At 45.8% G+C, this 11,095-nt stretch overlaps 1 protein-coding gene across 3 annotated transcripts in view; it reads right to left on the bottom strand.

Annotated features, from left to right (window-relative positions):
- The window catches only part of slc38a10 (solute carrier family 38 member 10), a 59,264-nt gene extending 53,770 nt beyond the window's left edge, over positions 1-5,494 (bottom strand). For all 3 annotated transcript variants that reach the window (XM_056297055.1, XM_056297054.1, XM_056297053.1), the window contains exons 1-4: positions 5,304-5,494; positions 4,016-4,133; positions 3,555-3,600; positions 2,292-2,385 (exon numbers count right to left, since the gene is read on the bottom strand). In XM_056297055.1, coding sequence (XP_056153030.1) covers positions 2,292-2,385; positions 3,555-3,600; positions 4,016-4,133; positions 5,304-5,393 — 348 coding nt within the window. In that variant the 5' untranslated portion in view covers positions 5,394-5,494. The remainder of the gene's footprint in view (positions 1-2,291; positions 2,386-3,554; positions 3,601-4,015; positions 4,134-5,303) is intronic.
- Positions 5,495-11,095: the final 5,601 nt, after the last annotated feature.

Below are 11,095 nucleotides of genomic sequence, written 5' to 3' on the forward strand. Positions count from 1 at the left end.
GGTCAAATTTGAAAAGTCATAACCCCTATGATGTAAGTCCAGTTTACACAAAACGTGCTACTAACACCTATCAATCCTACACATTTCCCTCAAAAACCCTAAAGCCCACCTGACTAGATGTTCTGCCAATGTGATTCTTTTGAAAAACACATCTTGACATCTCCTATACAGCAGGTCTGATTGTTATCACATGTTCTCCTAAACTGTAGGTCTAAAGTTCAGGTCTGATTGTTATCACATGTTCTGTGGCTCATTACTGGATCAGGCGTATGTAATGGTGCATACAGCTTATTGATATCTTGTTCAGTTTTCAAGATATTGATGAAGGAACTTCAAAAGGGTGTGGCTCAGCACTTAAATACACCCAAGTCAGCAACTGTTAGGCCAGCCCTCACAAAACCTGCAGGGTAAGTCCACACAAGTACCCGAAATATACCCTGAAGGTTTCATTCAAATCAAGCACCGCAGGGTGCTACAAATGCAAAAAAGTGTGCATGGCATAACAAATCAGAAAATGTTTGTCCAGTGTTAACCCACGTGTCTGTGAATGTTCTCATTCATCCAGGTCATGGTTATCCAAAGGAATTGAATCAAGTGCAAGTGGACTTGGTATATATCCGTGAAGACGTTTCGCCTCTCATCCAAGAGGCTTCCTCAGTTCCTACCTTTCTGACTAGACCAAGCTAGTCTGACTGGCTGCTGATGAAACTCAGATATTTATCCTCTTTGGAGTCGTTATCAGAGCTATAGATGTCCATGGATTTTGTGTTGTGATGTTTAGCAACGACCGACATTATCAGAGGTATTGCTATGCGTGGCTCTTTTGTGTTCCGATGTTTAGCCACGCCCATCGTTATCAGAGCTATTGATGTGCATAGCTCTGATGTTAAGCAGCGACGGTCGTTGGGGGTGTTAGTTTCGACTTCGTTAGTGCTCCTTTCAGTGGTCATGAGAGCGGTTGGAGCCATTAGTGAGCGACTGTTGTTCTTGGAGGCTCGGCTTCTGGAGTCTCCTGGGTAGAGATGAAAGGACGGCATTGTAAGTGGGAGATAAGTGGTGTCGCAGACCTCCTCCTCTGTTGAGAGATGGTTTTTCCAGTTTCACATAGAGGGCTTCCTTCACCCCTCTTTCAACCCATCTATCTTCCCTGTCCAAAATGTGTACGTTGCTGTCCTGGAAGGAGTGTGTCTTCTCCTTTAGGTGTAGGTAGACTGCTGAGTCTTGTCCTGAGGAGTGTGGCCTTCTGTGTTGGGCCATCCGTTTGTGTAGTGGTTGTTTGGTTTCTCCTATGTATAGGTCAGTGCAATCCTCATTGTATTGTACAGCATACACCAGACTGCTTTTTTGGGTGTGTGGTACACGGTCTTTGGGATGAACCAGTCTTTGTCGGGAGTTTGTTGCTGGGTTTGAAGTATACCGGGATGCGGTGTCAGACTAGCTTGGTCTCGTCAGAAAGGCATGAACTGATGAAGCCTCTTGGATGAGAGGCAAAACGACTTCACGGATATATACCTTCTCCAGTTGCACTTCATTCAATTCCTTTAGAGTGTTAACCCACGTGTGGAAAACTGTTTTGAAATCACTCAATAGGGGGCGCCACCAGTTCCAAACACATGCATGGGTCTGGTGCAAATTTGGCCATGAATCGATGACAGTTTGTCCAAACATCACCAGACTTGGTGTATATTTGTAATGAAGCTGTTAAAGCATTCAACCTCTAACAGTTTGTGTTGGTTTGAACCCCGGAGTCGCCGCATGTTTTCTTTTAGTTGTGTGTTGATGGCGGAAGTTGGTGGGTCCAAATCAACCAAATCTACATTAACACCCCCATCAATGTAGATTTGATTCTGAAATTCAGGTTTGCTCCCAGATCCCCTCCAGGATCAAACAGTTGGATGTTTTTGTTCATTAGTGAAAAATAAAGCCAGACGTTTTTTCCTTCCATGTTCTTTTTCTTTACATTTTTTATGGCCCTGGGAACAGTTTTCCAGTTGGGACATTTAGTATACCTGTGTGTGTGTGTGTGTGTGTATGTGTATGTGTGGGAATGGGCATCACAGTTAAATGGACATGGAGAAGACACTACTTCATTAACCCTTTTAAAAGTTACAAGAATACTTTACAGTAAAAGGAGTTCAAAATATGATCAATATGAAGTGATGGGTGGAAATACAGACACCAGCAGCCTTAAAAGTTCCAAAAAGTGGTCTGGCCTAAAAAAACGATAATTTCCTCGTAAGATAAAATGACCGAGAAACAAAGATTCAAAATAAAAAGGAATGATCACAAACCTGCAAACCCAACAGCTGGGCAAAGAAGTTTGAACCCAGGTCAGCAATCACAACATAGAAGGCAATGCAGGTCCCCAGCATCAAACCAATCATGCTGCAGAGAGACAGAGACAGACAGAGAGAGAGAGACAGACAGAGAGGGAGCGAGAGACAGACAGACAGACAGACAGAGTCACTTGTAGTTAGGTGGATGTTTAAGTCAGCCTAATGAAAGCAGTTCAGAGATTCAAATATTGAAGATCAGTGGACTACTTCCTGCTGACGTTCACTACCAATTCAACACCATCACATCTGGGTCTTAGGGAATTATGAGGTAGAGTCTGGCATTGGGTGGGGTACCAGCAGGTACCTGGTGGGTGACCCGCAAAAATGTCGTTAGCGGGGGATATTTTGTCTTGCTTTTATTTGCGTGTTTGGGTGCGGGTAAAACAAAGGAACGTGCGGGCGGGTCGCTGACCTCATCAATCATATCCGGCCGTCAGTGGTCGTTAGCCCGGAAGCGTTTAAGCTGCTGCAGCACGCTCGAAATTGAAATGGCTGATGAGCTGAAGGCAAAAATAGCTTGTGGAGACTATCAGATTGCCGACAATTCTTCTCCAAGAGTGAAGTCCAATGGCTGGGGGGCTTTTGGCGTACTCATAGATATTTTATCATATTATCAACAGACCCTGTCAAGCATAACATTAAAGCTAAGCTATTGACATTTCATGTCAGCATCCATTTGTTTACCTACCACGCGTTCATGGAGATCAGGTCTGCATAGACTGCAATTCAGCTGATATTCACAACATCTGACAAGGGTTGTAACTGAACAAACAGGAATCCGTGATATAATGAGCAGTTGCTCTGCATAGAATCTGTGCATATTTAGCTTACACGAGCGCGTCCTGCGTCATAGCACTGCGAGACATGGCATGGCACACCTCGCAACAGCTGTCCTCTAACAGTATTTTAGTGTTTATCTCGGATGTGATAAGTGTTTAATTAAAGCACCAGAATGATACATGAATTGTCAACGTTACTGAAAAACACTGAAAACAAATCCTAAATACATGTAGGTTTAGTGATTAATTGATTGCATGGTTATTATTAGGCCTACATGTTTTGGGTTTCGGGTCGCGGGTCTTTTATCAACGGCTTGGGTCGGGTTGCGGAAGTAATGGTTTATATGTGCGGGTTGCGGGGCGGGTACGGCAGGGGCGGGGCGGGTCTCAAAAAACGGACTCGTGCAGGACTCTCTTATGGGGTAGTAAATTCACTCACCTTGTCTCTACCAGCATTTTGCCTGGTTTCCCGTAGGCATGGAAAGCTGTAGAAAAAGTAAGGGAGAGCAGCGTGTGAATAACTTGATACGACGATGGCGAGTGAAGATAAAATTCTTCAAAAATAGTAATTTGTTTTAATTAATAGTGTAGCTCAAACTTCAGGCTTGCATATGTTGACTTATTGTTCATATACAGCAACTATGAGGCTATCATCATTATCATGACTTATTCACTATAGGACATGAGCAATGCAAGTGATAGAGGCTCAGTGTCTTGCCTGAGGACACTTCAGTAGGAGGAGTGTTTGCTGACTGACATGTTGGGCTGAAATCCAGATCGCTACTTTAAGGACCGGCTCTTTATTCTCCGTGCCACCTTGGTGCACTGGTTATAATGCTTAGATATATATATATATATATATATACACACACACACACACACACACACACACTGACTCACCTAGGCCCGCATAGGTTCTGCGTTTAGTGCTGCTAGCTGTGTTGACCAGGAACATGCAGGACTGGTGGGTCATCCAGGAACAGAAGAATAACAACAGTGTCCCCAACACTATACCACACTATTTCAGAAAGAAAGACAGAAAGAACCGAAAGGTGACAATGGAGCAAGAAAAAAAAACAACAACAACAAAAAGGACAGAGCAATGTCCCAGGCACATTTTCCTGATGCTGTGATTCCTTCTGATTTGAATAAGATGAAATGTGAATATCTTTCATGCAAGGTTTTACCCATAAATAAACCCAAGTTGTTCAAGTCAGCGGTTCTAAATCAGGTTCTCAGGCACCAGCAGTATTGCTGGCTTCCTATTCTGCAAGTTATTTCATTACATTTGGCTGTTGTTCCAGGTCTAAAACCTCCCAGACCGGAGGCTGAATCACTGCCAACGTTGTGATCTATTAGGTCTTCCTCAGTCAGGCCTGATCCAGACGGTGCCAGACCAAATAAGTACTGGCAGCATTTCAGTGTGCAGACCTCACTCCTTCGTTGTGTTGCAATTTTTATCTTGCACCCACATCAGGGTTTTCTGGATGTGTGCACAGTTCAGCCTCTTCTGAAGCTGAATAACTGGAACAACTGGACAAGTTACCCGTCTGAATCATACCCGATGAATCATATCTGTTGAATCATATCTGTTAAATCATACCTGTTGAATCATACCTGTTTGAATCATATCTGTTGAATCATACCTGTTGAATCATACCTGTTGAATCATACCTGATGAATCATATCTGTTGAATCATACCTGTTAAATCATACCTGTTGAATCATACCCGATGAATCATATCTGTTGAATCATATCTGTTAAATCATACCTGTTGAATCATACCTGTTTGAATCATATCTGTTGAATCATATCTGTTAAATCATACCTGTTGAAACATACCTGTTTGAATCATACCTGTTAAATCATACCTGTTGAATCATATCTGTTAAATCATACCTGTTGAAACATACCTGTTAAATAATACCTGTTGAATCATATCTGTTAAATCATACCTGTTGAATCATACCTGTTTGAATCATAACTATTGAATCATACCTGTTTGAATCATACCTGTTTGAATCATACCTGTTGAATCATACCTGTTTGAATCATAACTATTGAATCATACCTGTTTGAATCATAACTATTGAATCATACCTGTTTGAATCATAACTATTGAATCATACATGTTTGAATCATACCTGTTGAATCATACCTGTTTGAATCATAACTATTGAATCATACCTGTTTGAAACAGAAGGGCATGGTCAGCACGCTGACGCCCACGATGCTGTTGACCACGTTCATGATCAGACCCCAGTTGGACGCCGTCATGATGGGCGGCTGTCGGTGGCTCGGTGGGTGGCTCGTTATAAATAGGCGTTATTACTGTGTGTTACTGGGTTTAAACACAGCGCGTGTGAACCGGACGGGTCCCGCTGCGCGCGCCCTTCATCGATCAGTGACGTGGCGCTGTGGGGAAACAAGCGGACAGAGAGAGAGGGGGGGGGGGAAGGAGAGAGGGAGAGGGAGAGAGAGAGAGAGAGAGAGAGAGAGAGAGAGAGAGGGAGAGATGTAATGTGAAGCTACAGCGACGTGTCCGCTACTCAGCCCTCAGCCTTTAAACGGGTATTCGGTTCTGGTTTTAGGTTTCCTGCTCTGCGTGCTTTGTCTTCGACAGACCGGCACCGTAGTGGTCCTGTTTAAGAGCCGCTGCCGGTCCTCTTGACGCTATGCCGTGACTCTGTCAACAGCGGAGCACCAAGGACGCTGTAGACCAGCACTAAGTGAGGCGCGATGCGGTCTGAGCGGAGACAGCAGTCCGCACTACATGTCCGCTACGGCGCCGTGGCCACGTAACGCCGTTCAGACAGCAGGCCAGCACGCCGGAGCCGGGCTCCCCCCGACACACACCAACCTACCGTCCCGCTCTGCCCGGGGCCGCGGCCTCACACTCGCGCCTGCGGCCTCATCCCGTCTTCTGGAAACCCGAGAACAACAGCCGCAACGCAACACGGTCCACCAAGTCCGGCGGACGAGACCAGGAAGTGGAGACGAGACCAGGAAGTGGAGACGAAGCCAACGACGGGAAAGAAGACGACACTCTGCTGGTCACTTCAGTTATAATATTGGCGCGCCCTCTAGCGCCCGCACGGCGCTATGACACCCACAACACAGCGCGTCAACAGCTGCTCCGTCTCAACTTCCGCCGTTCATGACTCATTTTTGTTGTTTTAGTTTTAATTTATGTAACTCATTTACATTTTTATATGCATATACAGTCCCTTCTATGCGCTCTACCATCCTCCCACCCTTTCTCTCTTGTTTCCCAACCCTCCATCGCACACAAAACCGTTTATCTAATTTAAATAAATCCCAGAGGACAGGTGGATAAGTCCATCTGGACACAACGTTCATGAGAGACACGTTTCAGCATCACCTGCGCCACCTCTCCACGCCACGCAGTCTCCGCGCGCTCCCTTAACGACAAGGCCGTGCCTCTGCGCCACCTCTCCACGCCACGCAGTCTCCGCGCGCTCCCGTAACGACAAGGCAGTGCCTCTGCGCCACCTCTCCACGCCACGCAGTCTCCGCGCGCTCCCGTAACGACAAGGCAGTGCCTCTGCGCCACCTCTCCACGCCACGCAGTCTCCGCGCGCTCCCGTAACGACAAGGCTGTGCCTCTGCGCCACCTCTCCACGCCACGCAGTCTCCGCGCGCTCCCGTAACGACAAGGCAGTGCCTCTGCGCCACCTCTCCACGCCACGCAGTCTCCGCGCGCTCCCGTAACGAACACACAAAAGGCTCTGCGTGGCAATAACAACACAGCTCAGCTAGACGCCTCTTTACAGGACACAACTGCCTGCAGGAATCCCAACCTTATAAACCAGACAGTGGCACGACGGCCGGAACCAACGGTCCGTTTCTTGCCTGGATTATTGGGCATGCATCAAGACAGACCGGTTTCATATGCAAATATGGGTGTGGCCAGTAAGTAGAGTTAAAATGACCATGTGTACTATTCACAGAGGATTGGGGAATAGATAGTTGCAACACAACATTGTAAGATGGCGACAGATGTACTCTTAGACCCCCCCCCCCCCCGGTTCAGGGATGGACGTTCCCTCTTCACATAGATGGCCTGTTTGACTGCCGTTCCAGCCAGCGTTCCTCCCAATCAAGGATGTGCACATCCTGCACCTTGGAAGAGTGGCCACTGGCTTGTAGATGGTGTAGACCAGGGGTGGGCAGTCTTATCCAGGAAGGGCCGGTGTGGGTGCAGGTTTTTGTTCCAACCAAGCAGTTACACACCTGATCCCTCTAATCAACCAGTAGCGTCTTTGCTGAGGAACTTGATCAGGAGACGCAGGTGTGTAACTGCTTGGTTGGAACAAAAACCTTCACCCACACCGGCCCTTTCTGGATAAGACTGCCCACCCCCCCCTGGTGTGGACTGTGGAGTCCTGGCCTGATGTGTTAGCTCTCCTGTGTTGTGCCATCCTCTTGGCCAGCATCTGTTTAGTTTCCCCAATGTACAAGTCACGGCAATCCTCCTGGTACTCAAAAGCTACACTATATTGCTCTGTTTGGGCCGGCGGACCTGGTCCTTGGGGTGGACCAACTTCTGGGGAGGAGGGGCGGCAAAAGCTAGAACAAACTTTTTCTGAAGGTTCTGAATCACCACAACCATGAGAGGCTCTTGCTTCTGGCCAGACCACCAGTGAAAGTGTACATATATAGGTTATACATATATAAACTATATAAAGTGTACATATAGTATAGGTTATGCGTATATAAACTATATAAAGTGTACATATATAGGTTATACGTATATAGAGTATATAAAGTGTACATATATAGGTTATACGTATATAGAGTATATAACGTGTACATATATAGGTTATACGTATATAGAGTATATAAAGTGTACATATATAGGTTATACGTATATAGAGTATATAACGTGTACATATATAGGTTATACATATATAGAGTATATAACATACATATATAGGTTATATGTCTATAGAGTATATAACGTGTACATATATAGGTTATACGTATAGAGTATATAAAGTGTACATATATAGGTTATACGTATATCGAGTATATAAAGTGTACATATATAGGTTATACGTATATAGAGTATATAACGTGTACATATATAGGTTATACGCATATAGAGTATATAACGTGTACATATATAGGTTATACATATATAGAGTATATAACGTGTACATATATAGGTTATACGTATATAGAGTATATAAACGTGTACATATATAGGTTATACGCATATAGAGTATATAACGTGTACATATATAGGTTATACGTATATAGAGTATATAACGTGTACATGTATAGGTTATACGTATATAGAGTATATAACGTGCACATATATAGGTTATACGTATATAGAGTATATGACATGTACATGTATAGGTTAGTATGTTGGTGTGAATATGACCAGTAGACACGTGTGTGTGTGTGTGTGTGTGTGTGTGTGTGTGTGTGTGTGTGTGTGTGTGTGTGTGTGTGTGTGTGTGAATGTGGGGGTCACAACAGGAGAAGCCTGCTCATTGTGTTGCACTGACCCTTCAAAATCAACGTGACAGAGCAGTTGATTGGCTGGGGGGCCCTTCTTTCTGCACCTCATCCTTCAACATAGAGCAGAGGGGATCAGGGCAGTTACAGGGGGCCCAGCGTGTGTGTGTGTGTGTGTGTGTGTGTGTGTGTGTGTGTGTGTGTGTGTGTGTGTGTGTGTCTATCTCAGTGTTTAATTACTTAAGCATGTGTGTGCAGTGTGTTTGAGTGTGTGCATGAGTAAGTGCGCAAGTGTACTGGCTAGTACGTGAATGTCAGTATAAGTGTGTGAGTGTGTGTGTGTGTGTGTGTGTGTGTGTGTAAGATCCGTCTAGATACATGAGTGAGTTAGAGTGCTTGCATGTGTGTGAGTGTGTGTACATGTATTGGCTATATCTGTGTGTGTAGGCACGCATGTGTGGATGGGTGTGTGTGTGAGAGAGAAAGGGAGAAGAGAGGGAGAGAGAGAGAGGGAGGGAGAGAGAGGGAGGGAGAGAGAGAGAGAGGGAGAGGGAGAGAGGGAGAAGAGAGGGAGAGAGAGAGAGGGAGGGAGAGAGAGAGAGAGGGAGAGGGAGAGAGGGAGAAGAGAGGGAGGGAGAGAGGGAGGGAGAGAGGGAGGGAGAGAGAGAGAGAGGGAGAGGGAGAGAGGGAGAAGAGAGGGAGAGAGAGAGAGGGAGGGAGAGAGAGAGAGAGGGAAGAGAGGGAGAGAGGGAGAGGGAGGGAGAGAGGGAGGGAGAGCGAGGGAGGAGAGAGGGAGAGAGAGAGGGAGGGAGAGCGAGAGGGAGGGAGAGCGAGGGAAGAGAGAGGGAGAGAGGGGGGAGGGAGAGAGAGGGGGGGAGAGAGTGAGGGAGAGCGAGGGAGAAGAGGTTTGATTTTAAAAAGGTGCATGTATTCAGAATACATTACAGTCCAACAGCTGATACTCAAACACAATCATCTCTTTATCATCCAGCTCACACACACACTTACACCCTACACACACACACACACACACACACACCCTAACACACACCCTAACTGACACACATGTTAACCAAAAAAGAAAAGAGAACACATATGCCTGCTTTATAGAGTTCCAAAAGGCGTTTGATTCAATGTGCACGAAGGTCTTTTTTTTGTTCTTACAAAGTTCTTGAAAGTGGTGTAGGGGGTAAAACACACAACGTACTTAAGTCAATGCGCACACACAATAAATGCAGCATCACACTGGCAACAAAAGAACACACTCATTCAGCCAGAGACGCGGGTAAAGCAAGGTTGCAACTTAAGCCCAACGCTATTTAACATATACTATGTTAACGAGCTGGCCCCTAAGTTGGAGCGATCTGCCACACCTGGTCTTATCCTGTATGACACAGAAGTCAAACTCCTGCTCTACACACATGACCCGGTGCTGGTGTCGCCCACTCTCCAAGGGCTACAGCAGAACCTGAATCTGCTGGACCACTCTGCCAGACCTGGGCCCTGGCAGTAAACACGGAAAAGATGAGAACCATGATATTCCAAAAAAGATCCGAAACTCAGGGAACTACATCCAATCTCACTCAAGGGAACAACCAGTAGAATCCTCCTCACAACACCGTTAATCATTTAGGCCTGGAAAGAAGTCCCACGGGACACTCTGATCCTGCTGTGGATGAACTGGGAGAGAAAGCACGGGGGCTGTTTATGCCATAAAACGACAGATTTACACTGAAATCCCAATTAGAATTTGGCTTAAACTGTTTGAATCAGTAATGGGACCAGTTGCCCTCCATGGCAGTGAAGTGTGGGGTCCACTTACAAATCAGAACTTTGCAAAATGGGACAAACGCCCAGCTGAAACCCTGCATGCAGAGTTTTGCAAGAACATTTTGCATGTACAAAGAAAAACAACAAGCAACGCATGCAGGGCAGAATGAGGTCAACTCCCATTATTAATCACAACTCAGAAGAGGCATCACATGTAAAAAACAGTGACCCCCACTCACACCATCACAAAGCCCTGACATGCCAAGAGTCGACCAAAGAAAACAGCCCCCTCTGCCATCTGGTCCTGACGCTTAGTTCACCCAACAGTACTGACAAGCCACAGCCTCAAGACTTAGTCCACCCAACAATACTGAAATACCACAGCCCCAAGACTTAGTCCACCCAACAATACTGACAAGCCACAGCCCCAAGACTTAGTTCACTCAACAATACTGACAAGCCACAGCCTCAAGACTTAGTTCACTCAACAATACTGACAAGCCACAGCCTCAAGACTTAGTTCACTCAACAATACTGACAAGCCACAGCCTCAAGACTTAGTTCACTCAACAATACTGACAAGCCACAGCCCCAAGACTTAGTCCACCCAACAATACTGACAAGCCACAGCCTCAAGACTTAGTTCACTCAACAATACTGACAAGCCACAGCCCCAAGACTTAGTCCACCCAACAATACTGAAATACCACAGCCCCAAGACT

Source organism: Lampris incognitus, chromosome 17 (genome assembly GCF_029633865.1).
Source record: "Lampris incognitus isolate fLamInc1 chromosome 17, fLamInc1.hap2, whole genome shotgun sequence".
In the NCBI taxonomy this organism is placed as follows: Eukaryota; Metazoa; Chordata; class Actinopteri; order Lampriformes; family Lampridae; genus Lampris; species Lampris incognitus.